General features: G+C 39.4%; 1 protein-coding gene across 2 annotated transcripts in view; it reads left to right on the top strand.

The window, feature by feature from the left end:
- The first annotated feature begins 2,879 nt into the window (after positions 1–2,879).
- The window catches only part of UBR2 (ubiquitin protein ligase E3 component n-recognin 2), a 60,241-nt gene continuing 40,352 nt past the window's right edge, over positions 2,880–22,768 (top strand). For both annotated transcript variants that reach the window (XM_080408629.1, XM_080408630.1), the window contains exons 1-8: positions 2,880–3,039; positions 8,389–8,648; positions 11,577–11,655; positions 13,132–13,245; positions 16,049–16,176; positions 17,216–17,354; positions 19,024–19,086; positions 20,348–20,468. In XM_080408629.1, the coding sequence (XP_080264755.1) occupies positions 2,962–3,039; positions 8,389–8,648; positions 11,577–11,655; positions 13,132–13,245; positions 16,049–16,176; positions 17,216–17,354; positions 19,024–19,086; positions 20,348–20,468 (982 nt within the window). In that variant the 5' untranslated portion in view covers positions 2,880–2,961. The remainder of the gene's footprint in view (positions 3,040–8,388; positions 8,649–11,576; positions 11,656–13,131; positions 13,246–16,048; positions 16,177–17,215; positions 17,355–19,023; positions 19,087–20,347; positions 20,469–22,768) is intronic.

Genomic DNA, 22,768 nt, shown 5'->3' with positions numbered 1-22,768 from the left:
AAGACATCTCTCCCTGCAGCCTAGATACACAACAGTATTCTATTTACATTAAAATTAATACAGTGATATTAAATTGACTGCATTTAAGGTACAATGAACACGCCAGCAAACCAGCCACTTAAAATTTCCCTCCATCATCCCTTTACCTTATGACTTCATCCATTCCTAGTCACAAATGCAACATGCCCTGAAGATGATCACATTCAAGCAGTACTCAGCCAAGACAACAATAATTTTTGTAAGCAGGGCACTTCTTTGGAGCATGCTTTATTGGATGCCTTTTCTCTTTCAAAACAGCTGGGCTTCAGCTTGGCTGCCACTGGTGACTTCTGTTAGACTGGGATCGAGAGGCAGTGTTCTGGTGTGAAAGATCCTGTTTCATTAGTACCTTCTAAAACAGTTTTTAGAAAGGAACCATTATCTCCACTGCCACAATTAATATTTGCTCAATTATGCCTACTCATTTGCATTTTAATGGATGAGACATTTATTAAAAACACTGGAACATAATCAAGTTAATTGACCATCAGTCAAAGTGCCATTTAGGGTTTTTTTGTTGGTTTTTTTGTTTGTTTGTTTTATTGACAGAGGCAAACAGTGCTTAAACAGATGGGTCAGGAGGTGAAAGAGGTATAGATGATATCTTCGTCTTTCATGACAATAGTCTGTAGTATTCTGTGGGCTATCTTGTATTTTAAAAGCAAGGTGAGACCAGAAACATATCAGCTAGAGCAGACAAATGCTATAAAGTTTTACTGTTAACACTGTTGAAACATTAAATTCTCCAGATTTCATTTCTCCAATTTCTATCTGATAATAGACCTGGGAAGAGTTAGTTTTTTTGGCAGAAGATAAAGGCAGTCTCCTCAACCTTAATTATTGTTCCTGAATTTGAATAATATCTTTGCTTATGAAGTTAATGGCACAGGCTAAAAGTTATGGAAAGTTCTACCCAAAGTTATAAAAAATGATACCCAGGAAGTTGTCATGCTCATATTGAAATAATGTTTTTGCAGTCGGATTTCTGTTTGGGTCACTCACCTTTCTAGGTAAAAAGGGATGCCTTTCACATTACTAAACCCCAGGATTTTTCTAACATTTTCTTCGTGCAGCCCAGAAGGAGAGACAATTAAATCATACAGCTTTCTTTCACCCTCTGCCTTGTTCCAAAGAAGCATCATGTTCTTTCTGCATTTCTTAGGCATCGACAGCACATGAATGAGAAACAGCATGGGCTTTACTGATCTTCTAAGGAATATATAATTATTTTCTGTGTTCTAAGAATGATTACTCAAAAAGTGGCAAATGATATAAAAATAAATACAATAAAAATACATAGCCTGCATATTTTAAGGGTAAAATCAGACAAAAGGAAGTTACCCTTATTCTTAGCCTATTAGGAGGTAAAATTAATATTCTAAAGGCCATCTTTTTCCCATTCTGTGATTCCCACATAGCGCTGGCTAAACCTAATTTTCTCAGCTCTTACAATCAGTCTTTCCAGACATGTATCTTCCCTTCATCTCAAAATTCCCCAGAACTCCCAAGCACAGCGTGTAAGTAAATGCAATGACTTATAAACCCTTGAGGTTTCAGAAACGAGTGCTGATATAGTATGACGAACGCGTGAGCGTGCGCTGCTGCCCCCTGATGCAAAGAACGTTAAATCTCTTTGAGAGCAGCCAGGCAATGGCGTGCGGCCCACCTTCTTATATTAACATATGGCCATAGATGTATTTGTTACTTCTTGGACAGATATAAGATAATGTATTTCCCTTCGATAATTCTGTATTTAAAATATTAGCTGAGGGGACAATGAGGAAGGAAGAAGAGAGAAATGAGACAAGAAAAGGCAAAGCCCAACTGTGCATACCTCCTGTGCGAACATTTAAAAATTGTTAAGGAACATAAGATGTGAACTAGAAGTTGCTTTCAAGGCACAGTTTTGTTCTAAGTTAGTACTGCTTGGTGAAGGTAACATTTATGGCCATCTTCAGCTCGTGCTTCAAGCGATTACAACTCAGGTTTGTCTTTCCTGCCTGTTTATTCCCCTCCCATGCACCGTCTAGACTTGGGAGTGTAAATTGTCTGGAGCAGAGACTTCTTCCTCAGCAGGATTTGCCGGGGTAGGCTCCTGTAGGGTGGGTCCTTATCTCTGTGGAGGCCGACAGAGGGTGCGAGGTGGAAATAATATTTAGCTCATGCATGATGCTTGAGTCCACACAGAAATTTCCAGCAGGCAAAGGAAGGTGTGGTACAAAGCCCAGCAGGCGCTTGGGCGGCCCAGCTGTCATTGCAACGGTGCAGTGCCAACGGGCAGAGCAGCCCCTGGGTACAACAGTGGCACAACAGGTTTTTGAGAAGACATTGTAAGAAGCAGAGCCTGTATGAACTAAATGGAGCAGGGTTACTGAAGATCATCGTTTGCTGGCTTTGTTGGTGGTGAGGTTCTCCTGGAGCTGCAAACCTGGAGCTCTACTGGGATAGGCCAGGCTGAGCTGCTACTGTGCTACAGCTTGAGCGGCACACGGCCCCTGTGGGAAGTGGGGGTGGAGGGCGGCAGAGCAACAGCGTTTATACCCTCTCCCCTTTGTAACATTTGCCCTAAAGCTGTAGTTGCCCGATTCACGTCGTTCAGGTTTTTTTCCTTCTCACCCACGCCAGGTGCCGGGGCCCCCCGGGCGCTCCCGGAGCCCCCCCCGCCCTCACGGGCCCGGCTTTAGCGGCGAGGCCGGATATGCCCCGGTCCCGCGCATCCCCTCACGCCGAAGGAGGCAGGAAGGGCGAAGGACGGCGAGAGGGCGGCGGCGGGCAGACCACAACTCCCAGAGTGCCCCGCGAGCGGTGACGAGGCGGGCGGGGGCGGGCCGGAAGTGGGTTCCCCGGGCTGAGCGGCCGGCCGGGCCCGGTTCCGGGCGTCCTTGCCTCGGCGGCGGCGGCGGCGCGGGGGGCGGAGAGAAGATGGCGGCGGACTTGGAGGCGGAGGTGCAGGCTATTGACAAGAGCCTGCTGGAGTGCTCCGCCGAGGAGATCGCCGTGGTGAGGCGGCGGGCCCGGGGCGGAAGGGCGAGAAGAACTCGGGGCGGGGACGGAGCGGGGGCTCGCGAGGCCGGCGGGCGGCACCGGCCTGCCCGGCCGGCGGCGGGGCCGGGAGGGCCGGGGGCCGTTCCTGGGCCCGGGACCAGGCTGCGGCCGGGGCGGGGGCGTGGGCAGGCTGTCCGTGAGGGGGTGTCGCCGCCCGGGCGGGCCGCAGGGGCACCCCTGGGCGGCAGCGGGCGCCGGTGCCCGGCCGTAGCCCGCTGTTGTCGCCGGCGTCGCTGTTGCGGTAGCCGAAATGGATGGCAGCGAGCAGGCGGCTTTTCCTGTTGTTCCGGCTGGCGCAGGTGGCTCCCCGCACGCCGCCGGGACGCGGTCACCGCCTGCCCGGGGCGGCCGCTCCTCCCCGCCGCTCGGGGGCTCGGCGGGGGCAGCGGGGCCGCGGCTCGGTGTGTTCGTTCCGTCCTCTGCTGCTTCCTCGCCTCCTCGGTTCTCCGGCCTCGCCTGCTGCCTTTCGCATCTCCTCGTCCAGAGAAGACCCCCATCCCCTCGCTGGTTTAGGTGGATGCGTGACCCCAGATATGCTCGTTAGCGCTGAAGTTTCATTACAGGGTTCTTCCGTTCTTCCCAGTATTTAAGATGCAGTTCTAGCAAAAGCTTGCGCTAGTTAAGCCCAGGACTATTGGAATGGGACGTTTGTAGAGGAAACATTGGTAAAATCAATGTAATATTTGGAGCAATCTGCTTTTGCTTATATACTTTTCCTGCTTTTATGAAGAGTAGTTTTAAGGGAACTGAAGTCTTGAAGGTAAAGTTTTCAGATAAATTTTTATTTCTGGCATAAATGCCAGATCTCATAGACACTTGTGCCTTTAAGGAACTGGATTTATACATTAAAATACTGGGACAGCACCTGGGACTGCTTGTGTGTGTATCTGTAGGGTAAGACCTGAAAGAGCTGGCTGTGTGTGTGTTGATGAGAATTATATTGTCTATTTTCCAAAAGAAAATAAGACAATGTTGTAATTCACATTATTCTCAGATTGTGCTGGTGTATCTACAGTGCAGTCGAAGGTATGATTAGATGGGCAAATGTGCATAGTTAGCTATGTCATAGCTAGTTTAGCTCCAGGATTAGTCTTCCCTCCCCCTCAACAGCAAACCCAGTAATTCCACCAAACACTTCATAAAGTAGTCCAAACAGCCCAGACTACCTTGTCTGCCTGAGTAACAAATGTGGGGTTTTTTTGGGGTCACACTGTAGGTAGCCCCCAGGCAAACGTGCTCCAAGTGGAACACATTTAGGAATTCACTATAGGTACAACTTTAACTTTAGTCAGTTCTTTCTCATTTTTACAATTCTGAAATCTATTGCTCTCAAATCTACAGTGCACTATCAGCTAAATGCTGCTGGCACTGCCTGATTGTATATGTAAACAACATACTTGGGTTTTAGTGTTGTTTTTTCTCCTTCCTTTGCCTGTAGCATTACTTTGTTGATAGCACAATATTAACAAAACAAGTGCCAGTCCAAAGATATAGTTACAGCAGTTTATGCTTCAGTTTCTCATTGCAACAACTTAACGATAAACTGCCAAAGAACAGCGATCAAAAGAATAAATTATCTGTAACAGAGCATGAGCCTACGTTGCTCAAATACAAGTATCTATTTGTGTAGCTAAGAAAAACATAAATTCTACCTTTTAGCTTTTGAAACAGTAAACTGAGTTCTTTTGTGGCTTATTTGTATTATATATTTTGTTCTAGTATCTCTTAGATGTGGATTTGTTAGAAACCCTGATGGCCCGTTAGATATTTAATTACATAAAATGTTGTTTGATCAATTTTCTGTTGATGTTTTTGGTTTTGTTTTGTTGGGGTTTCTTTGGTTTTTTTCCCAGGGCAGTCAAAAATTGCTGCAGGAGAGTAAGTCTGAGGGAGGAGGAAGTGAAGAGGCATACACTTCCCTTTTTAATAAAAACCTCTCCTGGGAGAGCTAAACATTAGATTTTCTTACATATGACTTCAGGTTAGATGATAGACAAATACTAATTGAAGACCTGCCTAAATACAAAATGTTTTTTTTACACAACAAATTCCAAAGTTTTGAGTAGTTTTGCTGGAGTTCAGTGCCTCCCAGGTAGTGATTTAGAAAGGCAGCACAATGTATGTTTGCATATTTATATATATCTAGTAAAAATTTGACATGCGTAACAGTACTTAGTGCTTTTCTGATAGCTCTTGGAGTGACATCTGTTTCTGTGTCCTAGTAGGTTGTACTTCCTTCTGATACTCTTTTAGCCAGGATCTGATTTTCAAAACTATATGCACAGTTTTGTGTATAGAACTGGCTCTGCAAAGAGTTGTAGGTGTGATGATGTTCAGTGTTGCCACACCTAACTTTCAGGCAAGTACTCCCAGGATTTTGGGGATGGGAAAGCCATTTACTCGAGGAACAAGAATTTTCTCTGGTTAGGTATTTGTCTGAGCTTGTAGCATAGCTAATATGCACTGTGTATTTTCTAGATAGAAATTAGTAATGTACTGCTGAATCAAAAGGCTGAAATTAAAGGTATTTTGCTGAGAAAAATGCAGGCATAGTAACTAATATATGCCCTAGAAAATAATCTAAAAATTCTTTTACTAATTGGAAAGGAGAGGAAAAGATTAATGAACTAGGAAGAAAAACCAAATCAAATTCTTAGTAATGAAAACTTTACTTTTTTCATTTTTGTGTGGTACTTTTTGAGTCCTGGTGGGAATGGTGAGATTATCTATATGTTTCTTGATTGTTGGATAAGGCTTTTTGGCAACCTTTTCCCATGGACTTTCTTGGAAAAAATCTGGGCTTTGACTATCAAAGCTAGATAAATACAGAAAGATTGAGTGTATTGATTATGATTTTAAGAAGTCAAATTTAGCAAAAGAGAAGTGAAGAAAGCATATTATTTACAAAGAGCTGTACTGACAAATAAGGGTTATTTAATATGAAGTTCTGCTTTAGAAAACGTAGTCTAGAAAATGAAAATACTATGATTATTTTTAAAAAGGGCAAAAATGCAGCAGTTCTTAAATGGTACAAATACTCTGCTGACTCTGTATGTCTGTATCCTGAAGAACTTACTACAACTGTGTTGTCTCAAACAAGTTCTTTAGAGTAAGTCATAAATAATTCAGAGTAAATCAAGCTTTAAGATTTGGTTACCAAACGCATTTATTTTGGTATAATTAATTCTTGGTTTTCATGTACAGTTTTAGGTTGATTCTAAATTCTTTGAAGTTGCCAGAGGGTATCTGGTTGTCATACTTAGAGTGAGAAACAGCATACTAAGGCTGTTTATGTAACACAGGATTTAATCAGTGCATGCTTGCAGTACGCGCTTGCTCCTGTTTGTTTATTATAAAAGCCTTGCAGCCTTAATTTACAGTTTAAATCTTTATAAAATTGTGATCCACAAGGCAGAAATAAAACAAATGTTGTCCTAGGGGATTTTTTTTTTTACTTTGTGTATGTATACAAGGGGAAAAAAAGAAACCTAGAAAGAGCTGTGAGTTTTTCAGTGGCTTATAGCAGGTACAGTGGTTTGGCTTTTAAATGCTCTGTCAACATTGTTTTTTACAACTGATTAAGAGAATTGTGGTGGGTTGACCCTGGCTGGACACCAGGTGCCCACCAAAAGCTGCTTTATTGCTCCTCACCTTAGCTGGGCAGGGGAGAGAACATATATTCAAAGGCTCGTGGGTTGAGATGAGGACAGGGAGATCATGCAGTGATTACTGTCACAGGCAAGACAAACTTGACTTGGGGAAAATTGGTTTCATTTATTACCAATCAAATCAGATTAGGATAATGAGAAATAAAAATGAATCTTAAAAACACCTTCCCCCCATCCCTCCCTCCTTTCCATGCCCAGGTTTACTCCTGAATTCTCTACGTCCCCTCCAGCGGTGTAGAGGGACAGAGAGCAGGGGCTGCTGTCAGTTCATCACACACTGTCTCTGCTGCACCTTCCTCCTCAGGGGGAGGGTCCTCACACTCTGCCCCTGCTCCAGCCTGGGGTCCCTCCCACAGGAGACAGTCCTCCATGAACTTCTCCTACTTGGGTCCTTCCCAGGGGCCACGGTTCTTCACAAACCGCCCCACGGGGGTCCCTCCCATGGGGTGCCGTCCTTCAGGAGCAGACCGCTCCAGCGTGGGTCCCTGCAGGGTCACAAGCCCTGCCAGCAACCCTGCTCCAGCCTGGGCTCCTCTCTGCATGGGGCCACGGGTCCTGCCAGGAGCCTGCTCCAGCGTGGGCTTCCCACGGGGTCACAGCCTCCTTTGGGCATCCCCTGCCCTGGCGTGGGGTCCTCCCCGGCTGCAGGTGGGGATCTGCTCCCGCTGACCTCCATGGGCTGAGGGCACAGCCTGCCCCACCGTGGGCTCCACCGCGGGCTGCCGGGGCATCTCTGCGCCGGTGCCTGGAGCCCCTCCTGCCCCCCATCCTGCACTGACCTGGGGGGCTGCAGAGCGGTTGCTCTTGCATATTCTCAGTCCTGGCTGCAGTTGCTCAGTTGTTTGGTTTTTTTACTCCTTAAATACATTATCCCAGAGGTGCTACCAGCCTTGGCCAGCTGTGGGTCTGTGGGAGCTGGCTGGCTTTGGCTCTGTCAGACACAGGGGAAGCAACTTCTCACAGAAGCCACCCTTGTATCCCCCTGCTACCAAAGCCCTGGCATGCAAACTTTATACAAGAATTCATGGATCTAACACCATGAATTTCTAACACTTGAAATAGCAATTCAGAGAAGTTATTTTGGTGGTGGGAGATTCCCCCCCCCCCCCCTTTTCATAAGTAATTTGTTGAAATTAAATGAGAGGAGGACTGTTACCTAATGCTGTGTTTGCCATTCTTGTACTTTTTGTCTTTGCCTGTTCCTTGCCAACTCCAGTTTTTTGGTGCTGCTCTGTGTCCCCAGCTGGCAGCATCAGCCTGCACTCCAGAGAAATGCAATCAGCACAATCTAGGGCTTATCCTAAAAGTCACAGCTAATGTTGGGATATTTCACTTGTCATGCATCCTGGAGGAAAATTTTTAAAAATATGGTCTTTCAAATCTTGTGGTTTTGAAAAGCATTTTGTGTGTCAAAAGGTTAAAATTTGCAAGCAGATTATCAAATTATTCCATTCTGAATGTCTTTTTTCTGAGATTGTCTAGATTTAGCACTTAGAAGGAAGCATGGCCTTCTAGTTTTGCAATACCATTTCAGATTTTTGATTTAGCAATAAAAAAATTCATCTTGATGGTTAGAACTATGTTTGGTATTTTTATTAATGATCAATTTGTGTTCTCATTCCTTTTAATTTAAAAGAAATGGCTGCAAGCAAATGACCTTCAGAAAGAAGTATACCAGCATCTGGCCTATTATGTACCAAAAATTTACTGCAGGGGTCCTAACCCTGCCCCACAGAGAGAAGACATGCTGGCACAACACGTTTTGCTGGGACCGATGGAATGGTATCTTTGTGGCGAAGATCCTGCATTTGGTTTTCCAAAGCTTGAGCAAGCGAACAAACCTTCCCATCTTTGTGGCCGTGTTTTTAAAGTGGGAGAGCCGACTTATTCTTGCAGGTAGTTCAACCATTGTGAAGTATTTATAATCTGAAGTCATGAACAGTTTTTGATAAGAATATTCTGGCCTAATGAAAATTTAATACCCAAATGTATTTTTAAAGTAATCTTGCAGTATTGCATGACAGGTGGGGCCAGGGCAAAATTAACGTGCTATGGATTTGTAAATGAAAAAATATTAATTACTATAATGTAGAGTGTTTTCTGCACAAAAGAAAAGATAAAGAAAATGGGGGGTGAACTGTGTGATTTAAGGGCATTAATCAGAAGTAGGTGGTCAGATGTATGCATGTGTAACGCAGGTGTTTAATTCCTGTATATTAGACCTCTTTCCATGACCTGATAAACCAGTCTATTGAATGCTAATACAGGCGTACCAGCGTCTTGTTCCTTCCCTACCTTTATCTCTAGATCTCTCTGAAAATACCTTTTTACCTGAAAGAGGACAGGAAATTACTAACCAATTACAAGTATTTAAAAAATCTGCAGTTTTAAGCTAGTGTGTTAGCTAGCTGTATACTCATCATGTTCTCGTTCCTGAACCATCTGTAGTTGAGTTTGTACTCTCTCTCACACAGATTCTTCTTGTTTTGTATGGTTCCTACCACTCTCTTGGACACTTGAACACTTGGTGGGGTGATGGAGGGAGGGAACATCTGTCTTATTCTGAGGGTTTATTTTTCTGGTTTTCCATCTCTTTCATTTCCAAGGAGAGGATGATTATAGAAGAATTTACTGTCTAGTGCTCTCCTTTTCTGGAAAGATGGTACTTTATTGGCCTTACTGAAGTTCTGATTCAGGGCAGACCTGAGACACTTAACTCAGCAAGCTGCCTCTTCTGCATTTCTATTTCAATGATCAGTTAGAATAGGTAGTTTTGCAAATATTTTGAGACATGTTATTTGGAGGTGGATGGGATTAAACTGATGGGTACTTTAGATACTTTCAACCACTAAGAAAACTCCATTTCCTCTCAGGTGTTCTTAGGGTCTTCCTTCATACCTGTGAAAAAGTGGAGAGATCTGTGTAGGGAGACTGAAGATTATCAGAGGCTATAAAAAGGATTTCCATGAAATCTGGTCCTAAAAAACCAAACTGCAGAACTAGTGTTTTAAGTCAAATCGCATTGTAGCCTAGAAGTAATGTGTTAATGATCAAATACTCTTCAAATGGACTAATGAAAACTGTGGGACTTCTGTTAGTTTGTACTGAATACTTGATTTTTCAAGAGAAACAACCCAGTATCTAAAGTATATCCTTGCAAATACTGTCAGTTATGATGAAAACATAGAAAGATGCAATCCATTGGTGTAGGATTTAGAGAATGAATGTACTGTTCATACTCAGGGTCTTTCAGTAGAAAAAATTATTTGAACACAGCAATATAATCATAATGTCATTAAGATTAGAAAGGGTCCAATCTTCAGCTCAAGTCAGGATCAGCAGTGAATACAAAACATTTTTTGCTGTTGCTGCTGTGAAGATGGAGTCTCTCATCTTTTGATTAGGTATTGAACGTAGCTATAAACCCATTAATGTTTCCTGTTGTGTGTTAATAATTTTCTTTGACTTATAGCTGATAATGAAGATAATGAGAGTTTAAATTAAACTTTTGTGGGATACAGAAAGTAATTGTTTTCTGAGTCCATGACATACATTAAAAGCAGTAGCTTTTCTGTCCAGTTGTGAAACTTAAAGGTTTGCCTCTGGTTTAGGTATAAGCACTCTTACTTCTTGGCAGATGGTACTGGGTTTGTAAGTACATTGCCACACATTTAGAGCTCTGAAGAATCGATACCCAATATTGTAGAACTGATCTACCCAATCCTGTAGGCATATTGTTGCAACAAGTGGTTTTGATTTTTTTTAATAATTAAAAGAAAAACCATGAACATAAATTATTCTGAAACAGAAGAGCTTTGTATAAGTTTGCTTTGCCATTTTCACCTTTAATGGCTCCTGTGGAGAAAACAAATGTGAAAATGGTTCTTTATGCATAGTTAGGCATGATTGCCAGATTATCTTTCAGTGATCACCTGATTTAATTTATTTGCTGAAATGAAATTAAGAGAATTCTTGGTAATAATATTTCGTAAGATTGCTGGTATTTTGTTTTGAACAAAGTTCTTTCTCTGAATTCTTGTTTTAATAATAACCATCATAAGGCATTCATTCTCTTGGTAGTTATTTTTACATTGCAAAACCTTGCTCCTTTAATCTGGAGGTGCCTTGAAGTCAGTTGCATTACACAAGTTCATGTGTTTTCAGTATTTCTCAGGGAGACACTTAATGTAAATCATAATCCTCTCATTCATTTGTTTAGCCCCTTTTGAGAGAAATATTACTTCTCTCTAATATAGCAGTGCTTGTAGACAGGACCTTATTATGGTCTCTTATCTCCTGGTTGACAAAATTGTAATCTTGGACCTCTTCAGTGAGCTTGTAAGGCTAAACTTAGAAGCAGAGGTTTGATCTAATCTGTTGTGTGCTGTTTTTCTTCCCAGTGTTCAGTGAAAAAGATGTCTTCTCTGATTGCTGGAGACTGTAGATTGTTAATGCTGTACTTGAGAGAACTTGCTTGAGTTTATACCGTTTACCTGTCCGTACTGTGTTCTATAATTCATCTGTTTACTTGCTTATATACTTCCCTCACCTCTTGAAGGCAATGGCTATATTGCCCAAATATACATGCTACCCAGACAATATTTTAAAGCCTCCTCTGTTAAAAAATTTGTTTTCTCCTTCATTTGTTTCCCTCTCCTTGGAAGCCATCCCTTTTGTCTTTCAGAAGAATGTATATATTAGTCATAAGGTTCATATTGGTGATATTTGAAAATTACCTGCTGTAAAATGTGTAATTAAAGGAAAAACTACTTGTTTAATGCTTCCCTTTTTCTTTTTTTGTGTGTGTTTTGTTGCTGTTTTCAGAGACTGTGCGGTTGACCCAACTTGTGTGTTATGCATGGAGTGCTTTCTTGGAAGCATTCATAGAGAGCACCGATACAGGGTTAGTAATACTGCTGGAATATAGGGTGTAGTCATTTATAATTTTGTATGTGTATGAAACTCCTTGTTTAAAGTTTAAGAATGTATACATAATTTTAAAATGGTGGATGAACACAAGGTTTGAATTATGTCTGAAATAATCTCACAAGTACTTGAGTGTTTTGATCTGTGTACATTCTGAAACTTAACACTTCTGAAATATTAAGCAATTAAATTCTATGCGCAAGAGTTAAGTTTACAAATGTATGTTATTTTTAGCGTGTGCTCTTTAGTGAATTTTACAGCATTAGAGCTGGTTTTGTACTTGCTTTGACCTTGATGTTTGATTTTAAAAAATACTAAAATCCTTAATTAAGAAACCATTTTTATTTACAATTTGCTTCATTTAAACAGCTGAATTATCAAATTCTGTACAATAGCAGGATTTTTGCTTGTTTTTAAACATAAAGTTAAAACAGAAAATAAAACTGTAGATGCTGGGTTTTAGTAATATACTGTTATTAGTAGTACAGATTAGTTAAAAAATCCCTGCAAACAAAACCAAGGGGGCCTTGGTGTGTTTTTAAACTAAGAAGCTAAGTGAAAATTACCAGTGCAGCCTTTCTGTAAATCTGTGTTTGACAATACTGCACTGCTGTTAATGTAAATCCGATCACTGCATGGTTATAGTGACCACTAAGATTTAGGGGGGGGGGGAACCCCAAACACAACAAGTTGCCACAAGAAAGCCAACCCAATTTGCTGATATCATTATACTTGTATGTAGGTTTTAGTTGGCAAGCTTAGTGAATTAACAAGTCTAGGTGATGTCCAGAAGTGTAATTTTGTTGATACAGGTATTTCCTACAGTATGTACAGAACGGATCTATATGCCAAAAATAGGTGAAAGAATTCTATGGATCAGCTAATAGTTGTGGTTCAAAAAGAGTATCATTACACTTAACTAAATTGGTCTTAGCTGTAGAAAAAATTTTATTAAAACAGTGTAAACATAACAGTTTTCCAGTACTTTTCTCTGTGATTAGTAAGACTTACGTAAACAATTTAAGTGTTGCCTGTAAATTCCTTCTACTGTAAACAAGGTATCTTTTTCTCTCTGTGTAATAGTCCTGTATGAAACAGTTTAGCTTTGTTCAGATTAGAAATGTGAGAATCTGAGATAGTACAGATGGCTTTGCAAGTAATAGATTCTGAAAAACTGAAAACCAGGAAAGACCCACAGCCTTCAGGTGGGGCAGAATGTGGGTGTTTGAAGGTTGGGGTTTTTTTTCCTTTTCTTTTGGCACATGCAGGCTGATGAAGTAGATGAGCTTTCAGCTGTCATGGAAGTGCAGGCATGGTTTCACTGTGCTATTTTAACAGGGTACTGGCTAGATCATGCTTTTGTAGTTCAGCTATAACGACTCATTTCTGAATTTGCATGTATGTATATGAATATTCAGATGAACTGTTGGTTCATTTTTTAAAATAATTTCAGATGACAACATCAGGTGGAGGAGGTTTCTGTGACTGTGGTGATACAGAAGCTTGGAAGGAAGGTCCTTACTGTCAAAAGCATGAACTTAACACTTCAGAGACTGCAGAAGAAGAGGTAGTAACGATTGAGGCGGCATGTTTCAAAACACTGTTATCTCTGTGTGTGTTTATATATGTATAAATCATTCATATGAGGTTATTTTTGGTCTTGTATACCATGCATGGGAGATGGGAAGAAATTTAGTAGTAATATTTGAACCACACTATGTTAGACAAAGTTAACGTCGAACTTAAGGAGTTCTTTAGAATGACATTTTCCACTTGAAGGCTATATCTCCATTTGTATGCTCTTGGTCGCCTCTGCAGCTTTAGTTCTGTTTCTTTGTTTTTCTGTCTTACTCTGAAAGGTGAAGGGAGTCTGCCATGTGAAAAAAAACCCTGTACATAATCATGTGCATGAAGAAGCCAAATTAAGCTGTCTGTGCAACATATGTTCCAATTCTTACCAAAGTAAAGTGCACAGATTTTTTAAATCAAAATAGCTTGCTGTTACAGGAAATCCATAATGGAGATGTAATAAGATAGAGGTCTATAAAATCTTGTTTGGTATGGAGAAAGTAAATAGAGAACATATCTTCACCATTTCTCATAGCATAACTACTTGGACATGCTAAATGCAAAGAGACATACTACTTATTACAGTATGAACTCAAGCTGTTGGACTAACTGTTACAAAGCACCATTGTTAAAAGTTTATATAGTTCAAAAGGAAATTTAACATGTTTGGAGGGGAAAAAATGATCAATGGCCATTTAAAATTACAGGTACCATCTTTGGTGTGGGAAGTATTAGCGTCTTGAGTTGCTGGAGACCTAGAGGAGCATTCTCTCTTTTTCTTATACTCTTCCCTTAGTATTGTTACTTCATGTCGGGGGTGTGAGTGGCTAGTTGAGCTTCTGGTTTAACCCTTCATGTATGTTCTTATGTAATTAATTTGTGTGAGATTTTTTTGAAGGGAAAACATAAGGCAAATTTTTGTAGTAATTTTGCTGATGTGATGGTTTAAGTGAAGCAACTGTAACTGTATTTGCAGTCGCAGTGGTCCTTCTCTCACTATTTCAGCCCTAAGATTAGCACTTCTGCATGGACTCACCACTTGATCTACATGCCAGTTTACTTTAGCCAGCAACCTTAGAAAACTCTTGTTCTGAAATCTTGGGTGGACTGCTACTTCTGTGTCCAAAGATACTCACACAGTGAGTGTGACTGACAGAAACATTAGGGCTTTGTGTTTATCCCCGTGAGCGATGGGGATTGAGATCTATTACGTTATGCGGTGTTGTGTTCAGGGTAGGCCAAGGATCGTTTGAGAATTATTGGAGTTTGTTTCCTGCCTTGCCCAGATGTGTGTCTGTGTTGAAGGTGCTGGGAACAGAGGCAGTGCTGCTGCTTAAGGTTTGCCTTTGCTTTTGGTGACTGATAGTTCTCCGTACCCTAGAAAAGTTTTAAATGAAGCCAAAAAAGAGAAATGGCAGTTAGTAACATTCCTGAAAAGTTTCCAAATATTCCCAAAGAATCTTGGGGAGAAGGTGGATAAACTTAGTACAGGTGAATTGCTGACTGTCAAGGGCCTCCTGCAGGTAACACAGACTTAAGTTCTGAAAAGTTTATTGTGGCGATTTTTATACAAATAAACTGCAGTGAAACACAGAATTTGGTATTGGGTAATCCTAAAGCAGAGATTGGGCTACTGTTAGGTATTTTAATTGGCAAGCAATTACACATACTTCAAAATATCAAATGACAAGTTGAGTCAGTGACCCAAGGTATAGTATATGTCTAGGTGACTGGCAGGGCACGTAGTGTTCCCTTTCCAGCTTTATAGAACAGGGACTACTTGTTCTGAACATCAAAAATGTGAAATAGTAGAAGAAGAATCCTTTCAGAGAAGAAGTTTTAATATTTTCTGTTAACAAACAAATCCCTTGAAACGGATTGGAAGGAGATGGCAGTGGTACCTGTACTACCTGATTGGGAGTCGGTGGTGGTTCTCATTTACTGCTCCAAAAAGTAGTCACTTTGACTTTGCAGGCTGAGGCAGCACTCCTCTTTCTCCCCCTCTTCATCTCAGTTCCCCCACCTGCAGCAGCAGCCATTCTGCTCTGGCAGAGAGAGGAGGATGAGTTTATAGTGGCTGTTGCAGATGTCAAATGGAGGGTACCCTGGAGAGTGCGGAATGGGCCCAAGTGGGTACGTGTTCCATATAAAAAAGGGCAACAGCTGTCTGAACAAGGCTGAGACACGGGCAGATCATCATGAAATACATAGTTACATTTAGGCATTTAATTATCTATATACCACAACAGTTAAGAGACATGCATCATAAATCATGATCCCAGTGTCCTGGATGTTGTATAAGTTTGGATAGGTAAGACTGTCTCTAAATGTGTGCTACATATAAAACAAGGCAGTAGATGCATAGTTATTTGTATTCTGCAGTTTACTAATACTGGTAAGTGGAACAAAAGATACAGTGATTTCCAATTATGTTTTTGAAGGCATCGCGGAAAAAACAGATTTTAATACACCTTAGGTTAAAAGTTCTTCAGAAGAACTATCTTTGAAGGTATGCAGAAGTGGGAACAATGAAAACGGAGAAGTGTGTGAATATTTAAGTGGGTGACCAGAGGCGAGTTAACATTTAGATATTGAATGTGAGATTACTGCTTTGATGATTGTCAGTGAAGAACTGGGAAAACAGGATGATTATTGACTCTGTTCCTTTTAAATGTAAAATCATTTAATGAAAGATGTCATTAAAGATGCTTACATTGTCTTTGACAGAGAGGTGCAAATTTGACGATTTCTGCTTTGAATGTCATTTAATTTCTCAATTGCTATTTATATTTATTTTCCAGGATCCTCTTGTGCACTTACCAGAAGATATGGTGGCAAGAGCTTATAATATTTTTGCCATCACATTTAAATACGCAGTAGATATATTAACTTGGGAAAAGGAAAATGAATTGCCTGGCTTAGAAATGATGTAAGTATAGTGTTTGTCTTCTACCTTTTAAAGGCCTGCAGATAATTACAATAGAAAATGCAAATTCTGATTTTAAGTATCTTTTCTGCCTTTCCTAAAACTGTCATGATTTTTTTCTAGACAATGGACTAAAACAATTTCAGTAGATTTGGTTTTCTCATATTTTTTACATTTTTGATTATACAGCCCGCTTCTCTCCATAGCAATGATGAAACAATGTCCTTATTATACCTTAATTTTCTTAGTATTGAAAAGGAAGTATTAGTAAAATACAATACTGTGAAATAAGTGGCAGGTTAATTTCTTATGGTCAAAGTTACTGAAATTCTGATGGTAAAAGTATTTTGTACTTTTAGTGATCCACTTATTACAGATCAGACAGAATGTTCAGGTGTACTGCGGCATTGTAGTTCTGGACTCATTTGTGACATCTTGTTAGTATCTTACTTTATGTTGTGTAAGTAAGAATGCTGTGTAAATAAATGATGGGAATCAAAAGATTGCACTGAATCTATGTAAGCGTAGTAAGTTGTGGGTTTGAGGATTGTGAAGTTTGGATTTTTTAAGAGACTGCCAAGTTTTTGTTGTCTGATGGACCTTTAAGCAATACTGGGGAAACAGATGTGGCGAAATTATGCCAAGACGGGTGAAATCTCAAAGAAGCTGTGAGGGAATGTATTGAGCACAGCTGCACTGGAAGGAAATGTGTTTTCCATAGTAGGAAACTATTAATTCATAATCAACAAATGTTCAAAAATAATATTTAGACTTAAGTATTGTCTTAAGATTTTGGACTTAAAAAAGACTATTGTCTTTTGTCATTTTAGACTTAATTTTGCAGGAAAGATGCACATTCCTATAAAAGTTAGGAGTGGTCAGTCCTCCTCAAATAAATTGCTGAGATATGTTCCATATAGCAAAGGAAGCCCAGTCTTGGATTCCCTGCTTGGTGGAAAACTTGGTGAAACTACAAGTTGACTTTTTATTTTTTTTTAATTACATTACTTGGAATTATATAAATTCAATTCTTGCTTTGAAGTGAGAAGAATGACACTTACTACTGCATGTTGTTTAATGATGAAGTCCATACCTATGAACAAGTTATTTATACTCTTCAGAAGGCTGTCAACTGCACGCAGAAAGAAGCTATTGGTTTTGCAACAACAGTAGACAGAGATGTAAGTACATTAATTGCTAGAACTTTTAATTATACTTACCCTAATGTTTACTATATATGACTATACTTACTGTAGTTTGTTTTCCCAAAGGCTGTGGGTAACGTGACTAAGCCCTGTGTGTCAGGCCACTCTAAAACTTCTTAACTCATTGGCCAATCCAAACCAGATCTAATATTGAATATATGTTTCAGTGTAACCATATTCCAGTAAGTCTTGTGAGTGTAGATAGCAGGGTGTCTCTCAATCCTCTGTCAAGGACAGGCAGCAGCTTTAGCTCATCCTTTGTTGCGCACCAGGGAGCTGATGTTGAAGGAGCCCCTATATGTGCTCCAAGTGTGCAAAATGTTTCTCAAAGAAACACCAGTCAACACCATCAACAGCCAGTGAGGGATAAAATCCCTTATTGACTGCTTTTGTTTCAGTGCTTATGGAACTATTTGTGGATTTTTTAAAATTTAATATTATTTTTCATAATTGTCAGATGGTAATTGCAGGAAGAGGTAAAGCATTTCATACAGTGTTTAGAAAGAACATGAGTTCAGAATCACTACATGCTGAATATAATTTTAACTAATATGTCAGTCCCATAAGCACTGTCAGCTGTGCTTGTATTGTGGCTTGTGTGCATTTTTTTAAGAAAGGGACACTTTCTAGGGACAGCTTCATTTTGTTATTGGTGCTGTGAGGCTGTTAAGCAGGTGCTGTGAAAATGAGCTTCCTTTTATATGCTTTTGTTGTCTCATGTCTTTTGGGGGGGGAGGAAGTCTTTTCCAAAATGGCAATGAGAGTTTCATTTTGGGTTGTTAAAGTACTTCAGGAAGCTCAGTGGAAACGGAAATATAACCACTGTATATTACTTAACACTGACCTAGATTTTCAGTTTGTGTTATCACTACTGTACTTCTGTGATATCGGTAACCAAAAGATTCCTGTCTGATTCCTGAAGATGTGCTGACTTGAGCACATGCTGCATATTGTAGCATGTGCTTTGGAGATTTTCCCTTACTGTTGATCCCTGTCCTACTTCTAAATACGTATGTTAATGCATATATACATATGCATGTGTGTATGTATGTAAAAGACATGAGAAGGTTATGCCTGAAACAATGATTTGGCATCACACCAGATCTAAAATCTCAGTAAGCTATTCTGTTGATAATACACTATAAATTGAATCAACTATCTATTTTAATTTATGTATTGACAGTGCAGAAAGACTGGAAACGTTTTGAAATAAACCAAGTGCTTTAGATGTATGTTTAGAAATCCAATTACCTTTTAATATCTACTTTTTAAAAAGTATAGACATGTCTGAAATATCTTAAATTCTACCAAAATCATCAATGCATTAGTACTGAAGGTAAGTTTTCAGTATTTTAAATAAAAGAAGTGTGATGGTTACATCTTAAAAACAGTATTATACACAGAAAACTTGATATGAGGTAACTGCTTATGTGATGTAATTTTATTTTCTTTTAAAAAGTACAGGGTGCATTTTGGAAATGCAAGTATGTAACTATATATGGTACTTCAAAAAGGAAACTAACATGAAAGAGTGATCAGTGTGCATCTGAAACTTTTACTGTATTGTTTATGCTAATGTAAACCACAGCATTTGAACTTCTTGTTTAGAAGTTGGTGGTAATGTTACTCCTTTATAAATTTGAAGGGACGTAGGTCTGTTCGATATGGAGACTTTCAGTACTGTGATCAAGCAAAATCAGTAATAGTGGTAAGTAATAGTGGTAAGTAATATCATCTACATACTTGCCTCATCTTGAGCAAAAAGAGGCTTTGCTGTGAAGTTTTGTGATACTGCTACCATAATGGCTGTTTATATTTTAATAATACACAGTGTTGGAGATATTATTTACAATATGCACAGTAGACATTTCAAAATTTCAAAATTTTTATTTTATGCTGGGGTTTTTTTGGTTTGGTTTTTTTTTTCCCCTACTATGGACAGCCTTGCACCATTTTCTAGAAAGGAGTTCCTAGGCTACTTTTCCTTTCAGAAAACAAAAGTTTGATCAGGAACTTCAAGTGTAATATTTTAGAATTGCATGTCACTTCAGATCAGTGAAGTTAAACTATCTTTAGTTTTTCTCCTACAGTATGAAGTTGTGTCTTTCATAGTCACAACTATGGAAATTGCTACTGATTGAATCCAAGTGTGAAACTACAAATACACTTTCATTTTTCACGTGTGTATTTAGATGTGTATATATATATTCATAATATCGATATATTTCAAGATTCTTCCATGTAAGAACATGGAAATAATATTTTCTAGTTAATTTTTCTTAACTACTGCAGTGCAGTACTTAATCACATGAAATAAATAGTTCATGTATAATGCCGCTACGACTGAAAAACAAATACTGCAAGTAGAGTTACCAGCCTTTAATTGTTTAAGGTATTTCGAAGACATTAACACATCTTTAAAGATAAAGTTGTGCAGTATTTCTAACTTGCCACCTATGCAGGCAAAGAAGAAACAGCTGTTACATGTAATGTCTATTAAGGTTTCCATCACCGAGATAAGGGGAAATGCTTTCTTTTTTTAACTGTGTGTTTAATTTGTATTTTTAAAAATAGTCGTTGGACAATCGGTTTCTTCCCTTGGTGGGCTGTGTGATTTCCATGTCATGTTGTGAAGAACAAATGTGCATAGCTGTCTTAGGTTGCACGTGGGACTGCTTATCGATAAAATGCAGCAGATCAGCGTGTACGTTGATAAGAGGCCAAAAGTGGAAAATGAAGTGGCCTAAATATGTTGATACTGCGTAATAAGGTCCTTCAAATATTAATAGGGCAAACAAAGTTTAGACTTTCTTGGTTTTTTTCCTTCCTTAAGGAGATGTTAGCAATTAGAATATGAATTAATATTATAAATTATTGAAAACAATCATAGGAATGCTGTGTTTCTGCACAGAAATATATGCAGTCCTCACTTAAATATACATTACTTCCTTTTTCCTTTTCTTTTAAAGAGAAATACCAGTCGTCAGACAAAGCCATTGAAAGTACAAGTTATGCATTCATCTATTGTTGCCCATCAGAGCTTTGGTCTGAAGCTCCTAACTTGGCTTGGCAGTGTTATTGGATATTCAGGTGGGCAAACTTGAACTTTTTGAGATAACTTGCGGAGCATTTGTGAGGCAAACTGAATTTCTGAAGCAATTTCGTCTACTTATTTCAGATATGTTATATATATATATAAGGGAAAGCTATTAATAACTTGTCAAACTTCATGCTATTTTCTCTTGCTGGAGTGCTGTTCTGAGTTCTGACTGCCATATGAAATCTTACTTCACAGTCTCGGATGCTGTTGTCTGTTTAGTTGCTGCTGAACAGAAGCTGAGAATCGCTGTCAAATGCTGTATGCCAATAAGCTATTTTTCAGTACCTAGTCCCTAGATGCAGTAAGCTGAAAATAACCTGATTAGATAAAACAAAATTATTCAGAAGTAATTTGATCAATGATGATGAAAGTGATTGCTTCAGATTTTTTTGCTAAGTAGAACGGAGGAAATGCCAGGATCTGTGGAGGTTTTTGGGTAAGTATAGAAGCCAACGAAGCATTAATCAGACATTTAGAAAGAGGTTTCTTCAAAGGAGTCAAGATGCATGGTATCATATTTATGGGAAGGCTCAGTGTTTGAGTTTGTTCTTCCTTTGTCCTGATGAATCATAAGGTTGTGAAGATGTGGCACATGAGGGGAAATACAAGGAAAATGTGTCAAACTACTGATACGTAGAAGTGTAGGTACAGTCCCCAATGCACTTTGTGTTCTGTGTATCTGTAAATGTTAACAAGAATTATTAGCAAAGCACACTCAGCTATAGTATTGCATGTATGTTTTATATAGGTGCAAGATTTCTTCAGAAATTGTATGTTTTATTAGACTGATAGTTAAAAAAGTAGCCAAGATTTCAGGCACAGGATCTCTGTATCATTTTGGGTTTTTTGAAAGATAAGTAGTCTATGTTTGTGTAAGTTAGTTTTTAAAGTTATGTAAATCAAACTTTTGAAAAGTTATGGTAGCAGTTTGTGCAACTATTTGCCAGTGTTGCTGGCAAATAATAGGTATTAATAGAAGGGAGAGTCATGAAGAACTTTAATTTCTGAGATGAATTTTCCTTTCAGTGTAACCTGTAGGCAGGTGCTGTCTTTCTCATGTTCTTTAAGCTCCTTTTTGTGCCATGTCATTTGTGCCAGGTGCCAAAGTCACTAATTTTCAGCACTAAGTTACCGTTGCAAAAAAAACCCCACCTGAATATGTTAGTTTGTGTGTGTGTAGTGTTTCTGAAATTCTGCAGAGTTCATTTCATTAAATGTAGTGGCCTTTATGATTCAGAAGCGCAAAAATAATGTTTGACAGGAAGCAGTATGGGTACGTTTTGTCTGTGACCTACGTGCTTCGTTATTTGAAGTGACTTACACAGCTTGGGTTGCAGTCTTGCAGTATACTCTGCAGTCTGGTTTTGTGAAATACACTTCTGAAAAAGTTGGTTTCCCTTAGCTTTTTGACAAACACACCCAAACATCTAGATTCTGCTCAGTCTTATACAGCCTGTTACCGTTCATCTGTAATGTGGGCTGATGGAGTTACGCTGGTGGTTACACTTAAATGTCCCTGACCAAAGAGCAGTTGGCAGGTGGAGGGGGTTTTCTGCTGTGCCGAAAAGTTAGGTTGGAGGATTGCTGTGAAATGAGTGTCAAACTTTTGTCAGTGAATAAAGGGAAAAACCTTACTATGGAACTTTATCACAAGCTTCACTACCACATCCATTTTAGCAAATGTAATTTCTTCAGCAGTAAGCACGTGTTTGTCATTATTTGAACAATGCAGTAGTTCCCATTAATTTTTTACCCTTCATAACCCTGGTTGGAATTGAACTCTGCAAGGCAAAAAAAACGCAACCCCAAACTGCTATAGGAGTTCAGACTGTATAGAACTGCACCATGCAGTGCATGGTATGATACACCTGGTGCTAATCCACTGACAGCTCTGCCTGGGAAGCTGAGATGGCTGAGTGGCATGCAGCAGTAAGGGCTCGTGTGTCACTCATGTAGTTGTGTTAGTTAATATACGTTACCTGCAGTGCAGAGCTAGGTGGAACATGGTTAATATGAGCATTCCTGTGTTGTGTTCTGTTGCAGATGCAGGCTTTTCTGCAAGCATATCATAACTTGCATGTTCATATAATAATTATTGCTTTCCATTAGAAAAAAAATATGTAGATAGGCTTTAATAGCAACAAAGAAGTGTAAACAAAAACCTCATCTATGAGTGTATGAGTCGTTTCATGTATGAATTATATTTTCCTTCTGATAGGACTCTAAACAGGAAAAATATAACGTGGAAAAATAGCCTGCTGTATAATTATTTCTTATATTAATAAGCCAG

Source organism: Falco punctatus, assembly GCF_963210335.1.
Source record: "Falco punctatus genome assembly, chromosome: 12".
NCBI lineage: Eukaryota > Metazoa > Chordata > Aves > Falconiformes > Falconidae > Falco > Falco punctatus.
The sequence above is the reverse complement of the archived record's forward strand: the minus strand, read 5'-3'. Positions and strand labels throughout refer to the sequence as shown.